Source organism: Stegastes partitus, unplaced genomic scaffold (genome assembly GCF_000690725.1).
Source record: "Stegastes partitus isolate 25-593 unplaced genomic scaffold, Stegastes_partitus-1.0.2 Scaffold571, whole genome shotgun sequence".
Classification (NCBI taxonomy): Eukaryota; Metazoa; Chordata; class Actinopteri; family Pomacentridae; genus Stegastes; species Stegastes partitus.
The window spans coordinates 36,593-59,107 of record NW_007578302.1 but is presented as its reverse complement, the minus strand read 5'-3'; the positions used below and the strand labels follow the sequence as shown (position 1 = coordinate 59,107).

Below are 22,515 nucleotides of genomic sequence, written 5' to 3'. Positions count from 1 at the left end.
TGGAAGTTTGTCTTTTTAATTCTTGTAACTTGTAAATAGATTAAACAAATGTGACATCTGAGTTGCAGAAGTGCTGGTAGGCTAATTTCCTTTTAGCCTCTGAATAGAGTCGAGTTTGTTGCTCTTCATGCAGACATTGGCATCGTTCTTATCTTTCTACTCTTGGCAAGAAAATGATGCGTAATCGTGTTAGTCCTTCTAATTATGCTTAATGTGTTCTGCAGAGGGTTGATTTAGGACTATTGACTTTTAATGGCTCAATACATCAAAACACCACACACGGAAAGAAGTTGTGTTGCTATTAATAATGATAATAATAAATAGATTTAGTATAAGCAGATTTAAAAAGCAAGGTTTAGAAAGCAGGTACAAAACTGTCAGTCCTGTTGGTCGTGAGTCTCTGATAGACAGACGGAGTGAAAGTGAGTGACACAGTCAAACCAGAGCTGAGTTAATCATTCACCACGACAGGAAGACAGATCTCATAAGTCAGCTGATGAATAACATGTAATCATAGAGAACAAGTGTTTTGTTCTCCACGTATTAGGTCATCCCCATATAAGGAGCGGGTAGTAGCTGAGCAGAGTGGCAGGTCGGCACATCAGCCTGCGCGCACAGGTCACCGAGTCACCAGAGAGGAATGTGTGTTAAACATGTCACACTGCAGAGGAAGTACATCCCCCCCCAGGGGCAAGATAAAACCGGCCATCAACAGCCCTGCTGTTTGTTGTTTGTTGCCTTTGTCTCTTCTGTTGTCCGGAGCTGCCGCTGTCAGTTTTTTATTTAGGGCTCGGAAACGCGTCGCTGTTTCCACAAGATAACTGAACACCTGAACTTGAGGTGTGATTATGAAACCAGAGCCTCAGTGGTTTGGTCACATGAGCAGCTCCGTTCAGAGGATGATTGGTTGTTTTGTTTGGGTGCTGTTTGCTATCAAGTAAAGCAAAAAGGAAAAAAAAAGAAGAGAGAGAGAAACAAAAAAAATCCTCCAAACCAACGCTTTAACTGACATGCCTTTACTGATACTGGACTGTTAAGAAGATGTCAATGAGTTGCGGCTCTTCAGAGCGAAATAACAAAGGGAAAGATGAGCATTTTTAAATCAGAAGTCATGTTTTGTTGAGGCTCGTCACGTTTCCTGTTTATCACTGAAGCGCTCCTCTCAGACCAGCAGACGTCCAGACTCAGCGCCCCCAGTGGCGCGGATACGTCTGCCGGGGTTCCTCCGTCCTTATCGCTGCAACGTGTGATGAGTTGCTCTGTCAGTGGCTTGATAGGAAACAATAACAGGAACTGTAAACTTCCTGATTCCTGAATTCTTCCTGATTGTCAAAACGGTATTTGAAATATTATTTATACTGTATGAGAGTGAGCAATTTCCTTTGTTTTTCAGAGATGAGTTTTCCCATAGAGTTTTTTTTTATTCAGTGTTAAACATAAACTGTCCCGTCTGGTCGTGGAATTTTCTTGTATGAACCAGCAGGTTGTCTCAAAATAGCTGTGGACAGCTTGAGCTAATGTGCAGGGACTCCAACTCATCTATTTTATTTTAACCCTTTGGCACCTACCAAATAGCACTTTAATGCAAATTATATCTGATTGCATGAGCAAAATTTAGCACCAGTTGCGTGAGATGCATTTTTTTTTCCTTTCATGTTACTGTATTCCTCTTTTAGCTCAGCATTCCTGTCCACATGTATTTGCCCTGTGCAATGGAAAACAGAATGGCAGCGCCTTGCCCACATAACAAAGACAAAGACGTGCTGTGGTGGTTTCATTTACGTAGGCAGTGAAACGATAAGGCTGCAGTGAGTTGCAGACAAAGTCACGCTCTTTTCTGAAATTAAGCGAGTCGCAACCCTCGCTTCAGGCATCTTGTTCACAAAAGAACCGACACAACTCGGCCTGTTCAGCGGTTTTAACGTTGCGCTTCAGTTTGCCGTTGTGGAGTCATGCAGCATTTTTTAAACCAAATGTCCAATTAGACTAACGGCTAAACATTTACACCCAAACCACGAGCAGCTCTACAAATTTCTATATTACCATCGGTCTGAATAACGACGTGTTTAGTATCGCGCTAATCGGCCTCGAACCTGTTCTAGATTTTCACAGAACCCCTGAATGGATGTTATGTGTTGAACTCGCTGTTTGAAGTTTGCAATCCTCCACAAACAACTGTGAAACTTTGATGAATGATGTGGAAGAATGTGGACGTCACATTCCAGCAAATACCTCATCAGTTTCGTTCTCTCTTGTTTTTTTTCTCGTTTCAGGAATCCAAAATGTTCTAAGCCTGTTTTGTGCAGTTTTGACGGAACACAAGGTTCTGTTCCACTCCACCAGCTACCAGAGGCTCGGAGAGGCGTGTCGCGCCCTGGAAGCCCTCATGTTCCCTCTCAAATACAGGTGAGGTTGTCACGTGACGCTTCGCTAGGAGATCGACTGGTGTTAGGACTTTGACGGCTCGTGATCTGTTTTACCTTTTTAGTTGTATAAGCTCACCCTCTAATTTCACAACATTTTATCTTGTTTAACCATTTTCTTTCCAGGGTTTTACCACAGACTCACTCTTCTCTGAAATAATATCTCCTAGAAATGCCTTTCACTTGTACAGTGATTCACACGCTTCCCTTTTTTGCAATCCTCACTTTCTTGTGCAACGTTTTTTTTAAGGGGATTTTCAGGAAGTTATTTTTCTCGTCATATTTTTGCAAACCATTTTAACCACGACTGCATTAAGATTAAACACTTCAGGAGCCCTTCTTGTGCATCCTTATACCATAAATAAAGAAAAATGGTGAATAAACAAACCACAACTTGCAGACTTTTTCTCAGATGACACTTTGACATTTTGTCATTGGAGTAACATTAGGGACACTTTTAGAAACGAGCATGGCGGCCCGTCTTATTAATGTAGTTATTTATACCTGTGCTTCCCCGATCTGACAATCTGTTTCTAAGTGTTATTAGCATTTGGTTAACTCGTATTTGAGTGGATGGGTTTGTGTGCAGGAGATGTATTTGTATCTAGAGGGCCCAAAATATATATATATATTGGTGGATTTGGAGCTGGAACCACAAAGCCCTCCATCAGGCTTCGAGATAGAGCCTCCAAACCCTGCAAACAAATCCCCTTTGACCCCATGAGATGCCCAAGCCTCTACGTCCATCGTGTTTCTCTGCGTAGTGACAGCAACAGCGAGGCTTTCCTGCCTCCTATGTCTGGGTGAAATTTGCCAGTTTGCCAACAGCAACAGGCAGATGCTAGTAATGGTTTATCTGTCTGTCCTACCCACTGGCAACACAACCGCATGCCTCAAAAAGCCTTGTGTGATTCACAAGTGTTAATAAACTACACAAACACTCTGCTGAGAGGAGTCTGCTGAACGTTTAATGTTTCAAAAGATGGCATCAGATTACCGGTACACATCGTTGGTCTTGAGTAATTCTGTGTTACTGGTAGAAATAAAACATGCTGTGTCGACATAATGTGGACTGTAGGATGTCTACTAGACACAGACGAGATACGACAAAGTTTCTGGTAGATGATGATGCCGATAAATTTCCAAAACTTGTAACAGGTAATTGCAAAATGAATGATGAAAGCTTTAATGTTATCACTTATTCTAAGCTTGCTCATGTTTTAATTTCTTAATCAAACACATCCTCTTCCTTCTGGGGAAGTATGTTTTAAGCTCTTGGTTTCCCCCTAATTCTTGCTTCACTCTCTTTTTAGTAAATCTGTACATTCTACACGTGTTCATTTTCGGTTTCTTGTCGTGCATTCAGTTACCCATACATCCCCATTCTTCCTTCGCGGCTGCTGGAGGTGTTGAGCTCACCCACTCCCTTCATCATCGGCGTGCACTCCATGTTTCAGAGTGAAATCCAGGATCTGGTGAGTGCAGATGCGTCGCAGGCATCCCCAGTTACAGGCATGCACAAGTGGAAGATCATAAACTGTTGAATGCTTTCAGACACCTGTGAGTCATTAACAAACACTGGAGTCTTTTAGAGTTTATTTTGATATCTGTAGAGCAATCGTGACATCCTTGTTCGTTCTCCTAAGCGGAGCAGTTTTAATTTCACAAGCCCTCTGCTTTCAGAAAGATCTTCCATGTAAACAAGATGTCTATTTAATTAGCTGCTTTCGGTTGACTCTCATCAGACACAGTGTTGTACGTCACAGCGCTTCCCCCCAGCTGCAGTCGAACCACCTGACATGCGATGTTTTGTGTGTTTTGATCAGTTGGATGTAATTATCGCTGACCTGGATGGAGGAACAATAAAGATCCCTGAGTGCATCCACTTGTCCCTGCTCCCCGAGCCTCTGCTGCACCAAACACAGTGTACCCTGTCTCTGGTAAACACAGACTCACACACACACACGCAAACAGACGCGAACATATCATTTAAATAACAGCGATGTGATGACGTGTGACGTGAGGACTCAGAAATGAATACACTGAAATCAATCAGCTTTGATGCAGACAAATGACTGTATTCTCTTGTTAGCAGCTGTATACACGTCTGTCATTCACACACAGTACTTACTACACTCAGTTGCTCAATGATCACCAATTAAATGAATGTTCTTACCTTAAATAAAGCACGAGACACTTCTGGTTTTTCTGTATTTTCTCCTGACTGATCTCAGTTATTTCCCTCTTAAACACTGCAAGTTTCCTACACAAAATCAACAAATGTTAACTGTGCTGGGTTAATAGAAAGCAAATACATCATCTTGAGATCAATTCTTTCATTTTTTTTTTTTTTTAGGTCTTACACCCTGATCTGGAGATAGCGGACAACGCGTTCCCTCCGCCTCGCACTGCCCCCTCCAACCTCAAGCTGTTGGTAAGTCGTCATAATCATCACATGGCCTCTTATTGCCGGTTATCCTCGGGGTGTCTCATTCTGAGTAGGGATGTTCTCCTCTCCCCTCGTGAGGAGGACAGTCTGCCTTCCTCAGAAAAAGTTTCTTGTTGCATAAAGGTCAGCGTTGGAGTGAGGGCACAAGCTGACAGTAACCCATTACCCTAAAGACAAAAAACATATCTCTTGTATAATTATCAAACTGCATTTGCGGCATAGCTGATGAGTAACGGCATCTATGTGTGCGTGTGTGTGTGCGTGTGTGTGTGTGTGTGTTTTCCAGGACAAGGAGGTGAGGGCCGTCTTTCTCAGGCTGTTTGCACAACTCTTCCAGGGCTACAGGTCTTGCCTGCAGCTCATTCGCATCCATTCCGAACCTGTTATTCACTTTCACAAGGTAAGAAAGCAGCAGAATGGAGCTCCCGGGGCTGAAATTAAAAAATTTTGCAAAACCCCTTATTTTCCAATATGTGACCTCAGATTAAACCCCTGAAGCAACTCGCCCTCAGCGAACACATTATTCTTTTGATCTGCCAAGAATGTTTTAGCCAGCGATGTGGGTGGACTTCCAGAGACGTGACAGATAAACTAGCGATGGGTGCGCAGCGTTGTGTGTTTGTGTGCCTCTTGCTCTAAATGTGTCGCCGAGGCTTCATGCACACCCTCTTTCATGATGCTATCCTTTTGTTTATACAAACTTCGGACACAGGCCTTGGGCAAAGCCCGGCAATGAGCCATATGAAACGTATTAGGTTTACATTTTTGTTTTGTGCCAGGGTTTTTGTTTGTTCGTGTCTGCGGTGTCTCCGTGGTAACCCATCAGCACATCATCCTCAAAGTACCCCACATGGATCACATTATAAACAAAAGCTCTGCTTATTCGTCTGGAATCCCTGAGTGGGGACGGCTTGAGTGAACTTTGTTTTATCTCTTCTACCCGCAAGCACAAATAATTATGCGTAAAGTAAATTAAATTCATTTGCATGTAGTCATTTATAACTAGATTTATTTCCCCTTTTGTGCACGCTGAAGAATTTATTCATGTTTTCAACAATAAAAGGGCCCCTTGCAGAGATATTTTTGCAGATCATTTCTAAAAATGGCTGCGATCGCTGTGCTTGTTTTTCAGTCTGCAGTAAATCCATATGATCAAGATTACATTGCTCCCATCTGTGTGGGATTGTAACTGTTCTAATTCTGACATTATCCAGACTGCCTTCCTGGGTCAGCGAGGCCTCATCGAGAATGATTTCCTGACCAAGGTTTTGGATGGCATGGCCTTTGCTGGCTTTGTCTCAGAGAGAGGTCCACCTTACCGAGCCTGCGATCTCTTTGATGAGGTACCGCACCACCATGTACCCGTTAAACCTTTTTAGCTATTTATAGAAGTTCACACAAAAGCATTTTTTGACACTAAAGTGAAAAAGAAACAGATCTTAATGTGGACCGGTTTAACCCTCTGAACCCCGAGCTGTTTCTGGGCTTTTTCTGCTCGTGTCACGTTCTAACTCACCGTGGGCTCATTTTTCACTGCAATAAAAAGTCCTCTATGGAAACAGCACCGCCACGGCTAGGAGGAGAAGGAGGTCACAAGTGTTTTCTGTGCAGTATGACACAGCTGTGCCATAAATCATAAAAAGAAACAAAAAAGGAAAGTTGATTATTTATCTTAGAAAATTTCAGCAAAAATCAACATTTTCCAAGTGCCCACAGATGTTAGCAGCACTTAAAAGAAATGGTGACGCTGCATACTATCGATAATTTACTGCTTCCCTCTTTAGTTTGTTTCCATATTTGTGTCCTTTTTTTTTTTTTTGCTGCGTGTAAACACAACCTGCAGTTCAGCCAAATATTCCCCGAATTTTAGTCACGTGACCGCCGACCACAGTTGAGTCACTGATGACTTCTCGGCTGCTCAGAGGAGAGCAGGATGTATTTGTGTGTTTATTTGAAGAATCTAGTGAGAGCACGTGTTGTATTTCTGGCCAACTTTTGAACAAGACATGCAGAATAAAGTGATTTTGATGAAATATTGCGATTTTAACGCTTGTTTTTACAGCTTCTGGCTCTGATAAATGGTGTCATTTTATATATTTTTTTATGACTCGTGCATTCCAACAAGTTTCGGGGTTCAGAAGGTTAAGGTGGTACTCGACCCGTGTGAAAGGGTCAGCGTCGACTGTCCATCTGTACGACTCCCTTTCAATGAGGATAGCACTGTTTGATTGTCATTTGTTTGATTTGTGCTTTGTAGCTGGTGGCCTTAGACTTTGACAGCTTTAAGGAAGAAGAGGTCAACCCTGCCAAGCTGCAAAAGCACATCAGGGAGCTCTCTGAGCAGCTGTACAGAAACGTAAGGCTTCATGCAAACAACTGTGTCTCCCAGTATGTCTACATGGTGTTTTACTGCACAGCACATCTGCCCTCGTTTCAGCTCGCTCTGCAGGAGTGATACACTGTCGTATGAACACTAGCATGTCCTATTAATGCGCGTTGTTTTCTGCAATAGGAGAACCCAAACCCCCACATGGCATTCCAGAAAGTGCCTCGGCCGTCCGAGGGATCCCACCTGCGTGTGCACCAGGTACCCTTCCCCCTGCTGGACGACGAAAACGTGGAGAAGATGCTGCAGGAGGGCGTGGCCAAACACAGCAACACGCCTCCTTCTACACGGACTGAGAGGAAATGTGTTGTACCTGCGGGACCACCCGTCGGTATGACCCACTTTAAAATAAACTTCCATGACGATGTTGAACGTTCCCTCTCGCTGTGATAGAATTACTCACACCTGCAGACTATATCTTAGCAGCAGTAGCTGTCGTGTTAACGGACGTTTCTCCGCCGGCCGGTCTGTCTTTCTTTCCTCCAGCGTCCATCATGGGTAAGAGTGGCTCCGTGTTCAACAGCGCTCGCAGGCTGGAGGTGGTGCGGAGCTGCATTTCCTTCATCTTTGACAACAAGACCCTGGAGACTGAAAAGGTGATGCACACTCTTTCATCAGGGGAGCTAATCAACCTTTAAATGTGCTCATTAACTGGAGGCCTCCGTGCTCTGAGTTACTCCTGCGGGCCGTCATGGAGCTGCTGATCTCTCCTCACCGTCATCGTCCTGATATCTCCCAGCTGGCACACAGACACCGGAATAGACGGGGCGTTAATAAAACACTCTGAATCCATGTTCCAAGCTGTTTTAACACAGAGCTTCATCAGTTTTCAAGCATCTACACTCAACCGAGATCTTCCCTCACATTTATTTTTTTTTTCTTTTTCTTTTTGCTGTAGCCCGATCTACGTCAGGCCATAGGTGAACATTCTGCCCAATATGCATCCAATATGTTTGAAATGGGATGGTTGCCAGTTACTTTATGCATCCCTCTGGCTTCATATAGCAGTTATATAATCCAGGCCTGCATCTCTGTCTATAATGCAAGAATGCATAGCAGGCATCCTCTGAACCCCCCATGAGCCTGTAAATCCTTGACTGCCAAATGGTCAGTTGAACACCATTAGCCATCCGGCGGGTCGGAGTAGCTGGAGGTACTGTTTTCGTACATAGTGTTACTCAGAGCAGTGAACGGATAGTTAAATCAAATTAGTGCTATTATCAATACGGCATGGAACAGCGGTTGGCTCTCTTAAAAATGTGTTTCCCATTTTTTTTTTCTAAACAGCCACGTCTTCGCTCTAACACTAATCAGCCTCTCTTTTGAGGTCAGTTACCTAATTCTGAAGTGTTTTTTTTTATGCCCCTGTGCCTCCCACAGCTATGGCTGAAGGCATTATGTTTTCATGTTTTCTGTCCGTCCATACAGATGTCCGTCTGTCGCATTCTCGTTAATGTAATACATGTGGAACACCTCGACCCAGTTTGTTCAAATGTGGCAGAAATGTTAGAATTTGGTGGTCAAGGTTACTGTGACCTTGACCAATAACTCAAGAAATTTCATACAAAATAAATGTTTAACAGGTTAAATTAATGAAGTAATGACGTTTTGTGTCCAAAAAGTCATTTGGTTGGATACTGACTCTGTGATCTTAGATGCCAAACTTTGTCGCTACTTCCAACTTCACTCTGTTTTTTCTTTTGTTTTTGTTTTTTCTCAGTGAACTAAATATATTAAATGGACAGACATGAATGTGAACGCGACTGTTTGGCAGAGGCGTACAACCACGAAGTAGTAGTTGTAGTTTTTTTTTTCTTTTTCTAAAACCGTCCTTGTTTGTCTTTCTCCCGACAGACGCTGCCGGCTGCACTCCGCGCTCTGAAAGGCAAGTCGGCCCGCCAGTGTCTGACCGACGAACTGAGTCTTCACGTCCAGCAGAACCGTGCCATACTGGACCACCAACAGTTCGACTACATCATCCGTATGATGAACTGTGCCCTTCAGGTAAGCGACAGATCACCACAAGTCACAGATCCGAGCTGAACGCTGATGTGGAACGTGAACGCTAATACGTCACGTAGCCAAGAACATTTTAACCAGTCAGACATGTTTTTCTTGTAATGTGAAGATGTTGTTTTCCAATCAGCCAGCCAGTCTGTTGGTTGACTAAAAAAACATAATTGTTATTTAAATAGTTTATCAAGTACAACGTTCATTTGTTCCAGGTTTGGATTTTGGACTGTTGGTCAAATTAAGCAGTTGACTTGAAGAATTGGGCTCAAAAAAGGAAGTCTTGTCTTTTTCCAGAAACAGTGAAAGAACCACACTAACAGAATGGTTTTTCAGATTCTCCATAAAACAGCTACTTTGAAAGAAAATGTGAGGAAAAACTAAGTTTACACAAAAATCAGTTCCTAACCCCAAAACTGCATCAGTAACCATCATGTATTCTGGGTATTGAAACCAAATTATTTGTGTGTTTTACAGTTAAAGGATTTTGCTCTGCTTATAAAACAGCTTTTAGATCGTGACTCGATAATCGACCCTTAACAGTCCTAAACCTGCTGTCCGACAGGTTTTTAGGAGAAACGAACAGAACCCATAAAAACAGCCTTAACATAGCGACAGCCTTGGATTGTGACTCCGACATGACATTTAATGTCACCAATCAGGATGACGGCGTATTATCTGACTGAACAATCCCACAGATTGGCTACGTTCACACTGCAGGACTTGATGCTCAATGAGGATTTCTTTGTGACTTCCTTCACGTTTCCAGTTCAATGCGACTTGTATGTGATCTGCTGTGTGAACTTCATACGACCCAAAAGTGTCCCGCATGCGCAGAAGAGGACACGACCACGTCACACGCAGCGAGCGTGCTCAGTGTTTATGGAAGTAAACATGGATGGTAACGGTGGAGCGTATCTGCCACTCCCCCGCCGCCACCGATGGAGGAAACAGAAGTGTGAGCGCTAACTAAACTAGCATCAGCAGCCAAGTACTGCCTGTGTGTTCTGGACACTTCCACCCCGTCAGAGCGCTGCCCCGGGGTGGAAGTGTCCCCCGACCGCACAGAATATTCTGATATTTATCATTAATTGGGCCTGAATACCCAGAGAGCAGAAAGTTCTACTGGGACCAGCCCTACTAGTTATTATAACAACTATGAACAATAGTGAACAACTAATGATCCTTCCAGCATCAAGCCCTCCTCGTATCTGGATCTCCGTCTTGACAATCCGACAGCCTTGCTATCTGACATAGAAGAAGGTTTTACATTTAGTGTTGGGTTATTGAGTCACGACTGTACTTTTAAACTCTGCTACAAGCGGGAATCTGACCCTTGGTGTTGTGGTCCTGAGTGCTTACCCAAACTGTGAATGTGAATCTTACTTCTTCCAGTAATAGTAAGAATCATTTATTTATTCTAATAAAAACAAATCGTTTTCCGAAGCTGATGATGTACAGTAGCAAACATCCGTCTGTCTTCAACATCTTTTTCTTCCATTCTTGTGTTTGTCTTCGTTTACAACATTCTGGCAGCGTGTCGAAAGACCGAGTCTCAACAGCGCTGCTCGTTGTTTATCAGATCGTGTGTTTGTCTCTTCCCGGTGCCCTCATGCCTCAGCTACTTGTCAAAGTGAGTAAGTAATGTGTTTTTGTGGAGCTCATAAAGAGTCGGTGAAGCTTTACTCGACCAGAGCAGCCGGGTCTTTATTGGTAGTTCCTCATGTTTTACTGCCTTGAATCAGCCCATTCCAGGGATTTTAATAATTTTAAGCAGTCCTCACAGAGTGCAGCTTTTATGGAGCGACTTCAGATTCCAGTCATTCTTTTTGTTTTTTTCCCCCTAAGAAGATAGATAGCCAATTAATCCCACCATCTGCCCGCGCCAGGGACATGCAAGGTCATTTGACGTGTCATTTGCTCCACAATTATAAATCGGGACAAAATGAAATGCATTATTGATGACTTTGGCCGATGCATCGTCTGCATGTCAAGGCTACTGATGTGCAGATGTTGTCTTTCCACGCACAAAGACGTGAAAAGAAATGTTATTGAATCATCCCTTTTGCGCTGCACAATGTCTGACAGCCTTTATTTCCAGGATCAGAGATGAGCTCTTGTTGTTTTCGTAGCAGTTTATCACTTGTTGAAAAGCCAAAACGTGGCAAGAGGTCTGGTTAAGACCAGAATCCCTCCTGCATAGTCGGTGCTTTAACTGTTTAAGTCTAATCATGAAGGTCGTTTCTACAATCGTACGGCTGTCTGTTCATCTTTTCTGTGTTGAAGTGAGAGCTGGTTGGGTTTGTTATGACAAATGAGTAATTTCAAAAAAAAATGTTGCAAGACTGGACTCAACATGACCTTTAACACAAAAACACGAACAATGCAGCACGTCGTCACAAGTTGATGTGAAATGCAGGATTCTAGCGACAATCCTTCAGTCCTGCTTTTATCAAGGTCAGACTCCGTGAAGCAGGTAATGGTCGTGCACATCTGGAATAAGAAAACGCCTTCCTGCAAGTGATTCCACAAGACAAAAAGAGAGAAGTCTGTGTTTTCAAATAGGCTGAAATCTGCATCTTACCGCTATATGACTATATTTAAAATGATCATCTCTAAGTGAAGACTAATTAGCCTCCTGTCCTTCCCTCTGGCGTGCTGCTGAAGAACCAGCGATCCACAGCCACACATGTGGAAAAAAGTAGTAACTTCACACATGGAGAAGAGATTTGATGCAGAGTGCTCTTTGGTTAGCTGCGACATGGGGATACGGTTCGGTCGGCCTCTCTCTGATGGGTCCGTGTTTGTTTTCTAGATTTTATTGTGTGTTGTTTGTTATTTAGCCTTGATGCCAGGCATTTGTTCCTGGTTTTCATTTCTCGGTCTCAGCGGAGTTGTGAGGGATTCGTCCCTGATGATCTGTGAAAGGAATATAAATAGTAAATTGCGGCACCAGTAATTGCTTTCATATACTGCTCTCTGCCCTTTCTTTCAACGCCCAGCCACGTAAGAATCCCAAAATGATATTTCGGAGCGCCACAGCCAGCCGTTGTGTATGGGTGTGTGTGTGTGCACAAGATCCTGAAGGGCTGAACAAAGCCAAAGTGACCTATTGTGTAAAAAATGCTGCTCGCTCTTTGTATAATGACAGCATAATGCCTCATTAGAATTTCTGGCATATGTGTTGATGTGACACATTGATTTGCGATGACATCATCATTAAGAGGCGGATCACAACGTTTAGCGTTTAACTCTCCGCTTCAGGCCGAGTGACAGTTGTGTTGTCTGGATACAATCAGCGTTTTCCTTTGAAAGGTTTGCAGGGGAGCGCAGCCGCAGGAAGTGCTACGTAATACGTAGAATGTACAAAAGGTTAAAGGTGAGGACATGAGAGTCAGGTGGTACTGTACCTTGTCAGTTCTTATTAATTTGTTTTGTCTTTCTTTGCATGTTTTGCAACACGCCAAACAATGCCGATACGATATCTGGAATGGATTGAATGGAATTGGAATCTACAGTGACGCATTTTTTCCTGTTTAAACATCTGTTGTAATCCTTATCTGTGCCGTTTCTCCGCCATGAATCACGCACGGTAACGACCCTCATTAAGATATTTGAGCTAATTGCTCATTCGTTTGTTTGTGCGTGCACACACTGGACACTGCTCCAGCTTTTAGAAGTAAACGTTGCGCAAGCCATGTGGGGGGAATGAGCCCTGCTGTGGATGTATCCTGGCATCCCAACCATTTCCTGTCAGATAGGATTATGAGCCCTCTGTGCTCTGCTCTCTCATGGCTGAGGCCCTCACGATGGTGCTCAAAAACACACTCTGAATGGCAGTTTACTGTGAGAGGGGATTAGGGCGGGGGATCCATGGGAAGTGGTCGCCACAGCATGGACTCCATGAGTTCTGCATGATCCTCGGCTCGTCCATCCGATGTGGAGCGCCGTGCGAGGAGACACGTTACGCACAGATGTTGCTGGAAAGAATGAGCAGCTTTATCTGACCGTCCTGTCCGGGCTGCAGACGGCTGAAGCCTGAGGTTGGGGCTCCTACCAGCTGAGTCTGTACCCTGTGTTCCCCCCTCGAGGCTGAACACGGCCTGCTGCACTTTAATCGCTTTGAATTAATGCCTTCGTTTCATTTTTACATTATTTAGATCATAAATTAGTCTCTTGCTGTGAGAACATGGCCCCTGTCTGCCTCAGCGTCCGTGATGGACTGCCTTGGTCACTGGGAATCTGTGCTGGGTATCATTCCCATGTCCAGTTAACCGTTTCTCTGGGATGTCCACCAGTATGACCAGTATGACCAGGTAAACATCTGTGTTAATCGGATGTCTTGAGGGCTGTGTTTGTTGCACGTCTGGCTGACGTAAGAGGTCAAACTGTGTGGCTTCCTATCAGTGATTCAACAGACTGAACAGTAATAGCCGCTGAGTTGAAGATTTTTGGTTTGTCTGTGACCGCAAAAGCCTCATAAAAGCCTGCCGTGAGCGTCAGTTCATGTTACAGCTTCCCTGAGAAGTGCCAACCTCTTGTGAACACACAGGAATTTGCTGTTTGTTCATATCCTGCAGTTTTTCTGTCACAGGCTCGAGCTTTTTGTTTACGGTGGCTGTATACGTGTCTGAGGCAGAGTAGCTGCGTTAGTCATTCTTGCCGTCACAACTTCAGCAAGTTTCGAGAATGAAGGGGAAACAGTTCGACATGCAGGGAAATAATAGAAGGAAACAGAGACCTGACAGACAGAAATGAGGGGATACTCAACACCTTCTTCTCCATCCAGTCTTGAAATAAATTAAGTTCCCCTCCTCCCCTAAACGAAAGGGATCTACTCAGCACTATGAAAGTGGCTGAGCTCTAAATGCAATAACTTTCACTTTTCATTCAGTCTTATCTCAGAGCTGCGTTGTTATCAGTTTGCTTTGTTCGTTGACCTCCAGAGCTCTCCAGCTGTCACTTAGCCCCTCTGTCTCCTCACAACAGATTAAGGTCGAGGTTTGTAGGTGGTAAGTGTGGCTTGAGTACAGCTGATAGCGTCTTGTTGTCGAGCTCTTTGAACAAAGCTTGTAGCAGTTTCTGCAAAGCGTCTGCCGACCCGGGTTTCTGACTGATGACACGCATTGCTGAGTTTCCTTCTTTTTATTGGTTTGTTAGATATTCACACTTTTTTTTCTTTCCCGTGTGCATTTCCACTTGCTGTTCTATTTTGACTGGTGTCCATGAACTCCCGTGACCTGCAGCGTTGCGGAGGATGCCGGTAAACAATGCTTTGGTGCCGCTCCAGTAAGCTGGAACATTTTACCGCAGCCCAAATAACTGCAAAGAAAAACACTAGCGACAAGGAAAATAAAACAGAAACTATTTTGCTTGGTCGACGGGGGTCCAGGCTTTCATGTGTTTTGCATTTTCTCCCCTCTGTACATTCTTGTGTGTGTGTGTGTGTGTGTGTGTGTGTGTGTGTGTTTTTTTCTCCAGGAATGGTGGTAACAGAGGCCCCCCATTACAGACCGCTATCAGAAAGTACAGCATTCCTCCGCCTATCTCTCCCGCCAAAATTAAAGACTCTGATAGCTTGTTGCATAGTTTTTAAAAGACGCAGCTATGAGCTTAAGATGTGTGTGTGTTTGCTTTTTAATGTAACATTAAAAAAAAGAGATTTGAGGGCAGAAAAAAGCAAGAAAATGTTTCCGATGCCCCGCTGGTTGGTTATGAGGTGCGGCACCAGGTCAGAATCAGTGCTGTTGTTTGTACGCGGTCTTAAAGCGAGTTTCCTCTGGACGTTCTCATTTACAGAGTCCAACAAATAAATCCCAACACAGCTTACCAAAGATAAGCACCAATTTCCTGTGACTGAAGTACTTTTGAGTCCAACTCGCATCCTTTTCTTTTATTCTACGTTCTCATCATTCTCCGTGATCTCTGTAAGAAAAGTTTAGTTCGGGCCCCTAAACCCTTCGCATTAAGCCTCTTAATGTGCTGTTCAGCGTAATGCCGTTCTCCTGAAAGCACAATTAAGCACCGCCTCCTTGACCCCAAACAGTCCAAACTACAAAGACTCTTGCGTGGCATGATGTGTAGCCGTCTGAAGAGGGAAGATTTTCCCTGATTTTAAAAACAGAGGATTGCGTTTGCTCTCTGGCTGGTTGTAGCTGCTGGATAAATGGACACAGCATTCGATGTCAGAGATGCCTAAGATCCTGTGATTTTCTTTAATGAGACTTGTATGGCAATCTAGTTCAAGAATGCAGAACATAAAATTGTCAATAAATTGGAGACTGGAACGCTCTGACAATTGTGTCAAGGCAGAGATTATATAAGGCTATTGAAAGCATATGTCCTGATAGAAGTGGAGCAGAGTGGATGCTTTTGGCTGGCCTTTTTTTAATGTGGATATCGCCCTGTCATTTAGCTGGACAAGGTGTCTTTATATAACAGGGACTTACGTTTGCTGCGTAGATTCTTTGCCCCCCCATCGTCTTCGATAAATCACATCTCTGCTTTTCTAATTTAAGGCGCCGTATCAGTTGTGCGCCGAAGGACAGATTTTATTTGTATATCTTACATCTGAAAATTGACTCACTGCTGCAGGGATGAAATGTTTCTCCATGAAGTTACCAGAACTGATTCCCCTCCGGCCACAGCGTGTGTGTGACCTCCCTGTTGGAAACCTGTGCTGCTTGTTTCGGGGGCTCCGGTCAAGAAAAGATGTTCACGGAGATTTGTAGCATGTCTCCTGCTGTGTGCTGCCGTGCCCTGACTTCTCCCCTGTTGTTCGACCTACAGGATTGCTCCAGCTCCGAGGAGTTCACCGTGGCTGCCGCGCTGCTGCCGCTGTCAACAGCCTTTTACAGGGTAAGGAAATCAATTTCCAGTCCCAGAAGCAGCATGTATGTAAATGTAATGTAATTCTGTTATTCTACTTACCTTCACTGTGATGCATACAAACTGTTTCTTGTGTGGTCTCTGGCCCTGCACATCCTGCAAAACTGTTCTGTCTGAACACCATTCTAATACAGTTTAGCTGAGTCATCTTTGGAGCTGCAGAAGGTATTGACAAATTGCATTGGAAGAATCAACCAGTGATGTGTCTTTAGGGGCTGCAAGGTGGCTTGGTGGTTAGCATCGTTGCCTCGCAGCAAGAAGGTCGCCGGTTCGTGTCCCGGTGAGGACACCCGGGATCTTCCTCTGTGGAGTCTCCATGTTCTCCCCGTGCAGCGTGGGTTCTCTCCGGGTTCTCCGACTTCCTCCCACAGTCCAGAAACATGCTGAGGTTAATTGGTGATTGTAAAATGTCCGTAGGTGTGAATGTGAGTGTGCTTGGTTGTCTGTCTCTAAGTGTAGCCCTGTGATAGACTGGTTACCTGTCCAGGTGAACCTGCCTTCACCCTGAGTCAGCTGGGATAGACTCCAGCCCCCCATGACCCTGGTGAGGATTAAGCGGTATATAGATGGATGGATGGATGGATGGATGTGTCTTTGCAGAAAACATCTGCTTCTGTAGGAGAGGCTTTAAACATGTTCACCTACAACAACCTGCCCACGGTGAATGCAGCAACCGTCGTAGTCTGATTGTGCATCAACTAGTATAACAACTGATGGAGACTAATGCAGTCCAATAGCAGACTGATGTAGTAGCTTCTTCTGCTAGTGATATGTTGACAGTGGAGTATATGATGGCCAAAATCTAACTACAACTGTTAGTGCCATCACATGCTCCAGCTTTTCTAACAAAGTGAACTTTTGCTATGTATATATATATATATATATATATATATGTCCCATGCACAACTTATGATGGCCCCAGTTCTCTCAGAATGTGAGGGTTTGCTATAACAACTGTTGCATGTGTTGTATGTTTATTTAGTATATTGTCAGCAGAACCTCAGTGTGGTAGTTTGGGTTTAGGTTAACACTGCACCATAGAGAAGTTTGCAAGCAGGGAATAGTCAGAGAGAGGACAGCTTTCACAGCCTCTGACCTTTATCAATCTTGGAGCATTTACGCACGAAGCGCAGCACGTTCAAGCCTCCACAGTGCAGCGTAAAGAACCGACTGTGGCCTTTGGTTTCCAAGTCATAATATAGACACTGGCTAGCTGCTCTGCTCGCCACAGCTATGTCCTCGCAGCTTACTTGTTGCTATAGGGACAGACACAACTGTCCGCGCTGGCTTTTTGTTGGATACCAGTGCCATACCCTGATGGGCTGGACTGGGACCTGGCCCTCTCTCTACCACCACATGACTCATCCAGTTCACATGCCACAGGCTGATGTAACTCTCCCAGATAAGCCATATGTGTTGTTTTTCTTCTTTCTCTTCAAGGCCACCAGCGCCGAAAAAATGATCAGCTCTGTCAGTGCCGCTTCGCTGTGCACTTGTTAAACCATGTAACGGTTACTAACCACTTCTAAGCAAATCCCGTTTCATAAGCATATTCAGTCATCACCACCCTGCCATGATGCTCTGCTGCTCCAGTGAGAAGATTGCAAATGATTTTTTTTTGTCTGGCACTGACAGCTAGTTAGAAAGAACGATTTCTAGGGAGACAGATTTTTCCTTGTTATTTACTGATGAGTGGAGCTGGTGACAAGCTTAAGCGCTGCCTCACCCAAAGGGTGAAAAGTAAAGTGAGGTCAGGAGGGAATCTGCCAAAAGTATCTGTAATAACTGGTTTATGGAGCAAGGATCATGCAGTGGAAATGTGAGAAAAACAAAGCTTGGTAATGGAGCATCGCAGCAGCTGTCAACTTGGGTGGGGATTGAGAGGCCTGCATGATCCTGACATCTTACCGTTGATCCATCACCCCCAGTCTCACAGCTTTGTGTGCATGTTTAATCATCTTATTTCCATTTGCAAATGTGACCATTATAAAGTGCAACCTTAGAAGTTTCGTTGCATAAATGTGACGTGTCTTTATTTTCAGCACAATGACATCGCAGCTCCAACAACACGTTAAGTTAAAATGAAAGGCAGATGTTTTACAAGTGCTTCAAACACCTAAGACGTACGTGGAAGGTGTCTCAAATGGTTGAATAACAAAAGAAAAAAAAAACCTCTCATTCCTCTCTCACCTCTGCACAGCTGCTCAGTCGCGGTATGAAGAGTGTGAATGTCGTGTTGACGATTTGGGAAAGATAAAGCGAATAACGGTCGGACGTCAGAAAGGCGCAGGGGGAGCACCGGCAGTTGTCAATACTTTATTGATGATCTGTCTGACTTGACAAGAGCCAAAAGACACAGAACAGAATGTGAGCAATGGCTGGCTTCTCACACCTCAGAAGAAGACCCAGAACAAAACGAGTTCATCATTAGCTGTTGTGTAGTTTATTGTGTTGCCTAAAGCAGTCCGCAGGGGTCCATGTGGTCAGGATTAGTTTCATCCTACATCTTTTATTTGGCCTCAATAAAACCACATGTTTGAGTCATCCTTTATTAAACCGTATCTCACGTAGCTGGACTGGGTGTTGGATTTATTTCATAAGATTTATATGCACACGATCCCCAAATACTGCCGACACTTTAGAAGGTGTTCACTGGTGCTACAGTGAAGTATGATGGTAATTAAGGCTTTGCTGTTAGAAATACGACCAGAAAAGTGATTTTTTTTTTCCAAGTCCGCAGGTTGTTTGTGCTGAGAATCGAATCATTGACCCAGTCGGTTCCTGCACTGACCCACTTATCCTCATGTTGACATTAATCTTGAACGAGTCTCGTAAGCAGGAGCAGAGGAGCTGTTTTCCCTTTTAGTTCCTGCAGGTTTTCACACTTCTCTGTACACATTTATGTACAGATGAAGTGGCTTCTGGTGTTGTGGCATCTTTTACAATCAACAGTGCATGTTTTCCACTCTAGTAGGAATAGATTTGCTGGACTGCTACTCCATGCCAGACTTTGGGTAAAAAATTATCTCCCTCTGTTCAGACAGTGCACATTAAAGGCTGCAAGTTCAACATCAGGAGTCAGACATTGGTCAAGTTCCTGTGGGGTATTCTTGGCCAGACTTTGGCAAGCCCTTCGTGCTGACGGTGGCACTTTCCCCACGGCCCGTAGGTCTCCAGGTCGGGGAACGTGGGAAGCTTCCTTGTGCTGCGAATGTCTGCCCCCGTCAGAATCTCCAGGATCGCGTTTAGTTTTCTTGCTACCCTGACACTGAACAGCTTATGCTTTTGACCCAAATTCTGTTTTCAGTTGTTTTGCTTTCCCATTTCTTGGGTTTCCCCTCGGCTTGACCTCCCTTCAGTGTTTTGCTCAAGCTGAAGCACTTACAGAACAGTATTCGATTCGGATCGCTGTGTGGTAATCGCAAAATATCTGCTGGGCTAAATCATACGCGCACGGCGTCGTTCGGCCTGCGTAGGTAAAGTTTATCTAAACGCCACGCAACCTTTGCACAGTGGCCTTTTGTTCGAGGTGAGGTTTTACATTTTGTTGTGATTGTCTAATCTGCCGACGGTTCCTCTGGCATTCATTATCTAGCGAGAGGCGGATTTATCAAGAGATGAGCAGGTGTCGCTGACGCCTGGATCCGTTGTTATTCTGCCCTTTACATCATCACGATACGTCTTCTTACATTTGAATGTGCGACCAGAGCGAACGCGTCCGTCCGGGGAAAACAAAGATCGAATACGGCAGCGTGTGGAAAAAACCCAAACACATTTCTGAATGACCTACACGGCGAGAACACTTGACTGTTAGCATTCTTTCAGCCAGAGTTTATGCATGGAGGGATTTGGCAGCTCATTCTGTCAAACTGCTCTCCGCTATGTCCTCACAGGGGGGGATGACGTACTGGGTGACCCTTGTATATCTCAGAAACGTCCAGCTCTTGACTCGCCGTATCTCTGTTTACTCTGCCTCGGAACATTTATGTTACTTGTACATTGTGTTTTAGCTCCGTCGCCGCCTATGGATGCCACGATGGATTTGTTTATGACTTTGACTTTCGACATGTTTTCTTTTCTCTGTTTGTTTTACGTGACTGCATTCTATAAATACCCCCCTTCACGGTTTCAGGATTTTCGAGTCGTTTTTCTCGCAATGCACTGACTCATGCAGAATTGCGAAAGTGACGGAGATGGATGGCGCTCAGGTCAGGCGCGCAGTCTCATCGAGGACGCGTCCAGAAATAATGACTGTTTTTGTATCAACAGTGCAGGAATGCTACGAATTCTTCCAAAGCACGTAAATAATGTTGCTGCCCCAAGGCTGGTGACATATCAGACCCAGCAATCTTCACTTAGCGTCTACATACAAGCATACGCTCCCCCCCGTCCACCCGAGTGACAGCAGTGGACAGCCCCACAGTGGACATGTGTGATGCTGCGTGGCCGTCCAGCTGATGCTTGGAGTCAATCAACCCCTGCATCGAGTCCCACAGTTCAAAACAAGATCCCAAACCCCGATAGCCTCGTTCCTCCGACCTGCACGAAGCCTTTTCTCCTCTTGTGGTTTTCTCCTGCTTGTTTTTCACCCTTTCTCCCTCCAACCCCGCATTCCTCCTCGTCGCAGGTCACACAGCCAGATGGGTCTGATAGTGCTCTACTCCCTCTTTCGCCTTCATCTTCACTTCCTACCTTCCTTTCCTCCTCCCTTTTCCTCTTCTTTCTTCTCTCCTTCCCCGTCCTCCTCCGTTGCACATCTGTCTCGTGGACGTCTCCGTAAGCCTTCGTGTATTATCATATTAAGAAGGCCTGACCTCGGTCAAAGTGACCTGAACATATCTGACAAGTCAGAAAAGTACAGCCAGGCTGATTATAGACAACATTGACAAATCGCACGAACTCACGGACCCCCCCTACACAAACACAGACGCCCGCCCACGCAACATCTGCTGCGAGACACGCAGCACGCTCAGCTGACAGAAAGGTATTACCGTGCTATCTGGTGGGCTGCACGCCTTATCGCATTCGTCACGATTTATTTCGCTCCACTCCATCACTCCACTTCCACCGAGTCGGTCTTCTGTGTGCCGTCAGTCCACAGACCATGTATTCTCTATAGTCTGCTGGTGTGTTGGCGAGGCTCTTCAAAGCGTTTTTTCTTTTTTTTGCTCCTTGTCATTTCATGGCCTAATTCCCATACTTGGTATAAGACGGCGTGCTCGTTTCTTCTGATGATAGCGAAGTGGATTTAATCATGTCTCCTCCTGAGAGAACTGTTCATCTAAACAAGCTCCCCATTTATGTCGTCCTCATGTCGGCCTGTGATCTACTGCGGGGCTGTACTTTGGCACGCCGCATGTAGATGTCAGAGCGGTTTAGATGGAAGGAGAGGAGGCGCATTTATAGTTTAGCCGTGAGGTGTAATTTAGGATTGATTGACTGTGCAAAGCCTGCAGGAGGAGAGAAACCATATCGGATTAAAGACACCTCTCGCTCTCATCACGGGACAGTTAAACACATGTTTTTGGATTGCAGGACTTCACAACACATTTGCGTTGCCAACATTATTTTAAGCTCATCACACACATAGCAATGCAAGCAAATATGTTTGCCAAAAAAAGCTTAAGATATACTTGAAGTAACACTTTGATGGCATAGTTTGTCAACCAGAGAGCGCTCAAACTGAAGAACTGATGCTGGCAAGTGGTTTGTTGTCTAGAGACAGAGACTGAAGTGAACCTGTAGATTTAATATATATTTGATACACCTTTATATTTTCTATACTCAACTATATTTACCTACAACTACACTGATTGTTATCGTATTATACAGCATATTATTATTATTGCCGTGCTGTTTTTCTTCCTAACCGTTTGTTTCCTTCATTTCCTTGTCTACTGTTTTTCTTTTCTTAACTGATGTGTGTTCCTGTCTCTGTCGGTGTTGTGCTGCTTCTAGAACAACTATTTCCCCGAGGTGCCCGACCAAAGGGATCAATAAAGTTCTGTCTAATCTAATCTAAAATGTTAACACTCACAGAACTCGCCGTGGGCTTTGCGAGGATTTTTTTCCACCAAATTTCATCATTTATCAAAACCGCAACCTGTCAAAACACAGAGAATCATCACATATTGAACATTCCAGTGTTCTTGGATCTGTGACGCTGAGTTTAGAAGGTCCTGATCTTAGAAACGTGACATGTCATTAAAATGCCAAAAATGCACCATTTATGCCTGATTCACTAAAAAAAAAATGAAAGAAAACATTCTGTGCTCGTTGGTTCAACTAGGAAGTCATGAGTAACTTGGCTGCAATAAACACTCACATGACAGAAAACTCTAATACAGTTATGACTCGAT

The 22,515-nt window shown here is 44.4% G+C and overlaps 1 protein-coding gene across 2 annotated transcripts in view; it reads left to right on the top strand.

Annotated features, from left to right (window-relative positions):
- The window catches only part of sbf2 (SET binding factor 2), a 99,485-nt gene that overhangs the window by 41,910 nt on the left and 35,060 nt on the right, over nt 1-22,515 (top strand). For both annotated transcript variants that reach the window (XM_008288694.1, XM_008288693.1), the window contains exons 7-17: nt 2,274-2,406; nt 3,790-3,898; nt 4,250-4,363; nt 4,780-4,857; nt 5,159-5,272; nt 6,087-6,215; nt 7,130-7,228; nt 7,385-7,589; nt 7,745-7,854; nt 9,113-9,262; nt 16,058-16,126. In XM_008288694.1, coding sequence (XP_008286916.1) covers nt 2,274-2,406; nt 3,790-3,898; nt 4,250-4,363; nt 4,780-4,857; nt 5,159-5,272; nt 6,087-6,215; nt 7,130-7,228; nt 7,385-7,589; nt 7,745-7,854; nt 9,113-9,262; nt 16,058-16,126 — 1,310 coding nt within the window. The remainder of the gene's footprint in view (nt 1-2,273; nt 2,407-3,789; nt 3,899-4,249; nt 4,364-4,779; nt 4,858-5,158; nt 5,273-6,086; nt 6,216-7,129; nt 7,229-7,384; nt 7,590-7,744; nt 7,855-9,112; nt 9,263-16,057; nt 16,127-22,515) is intronic.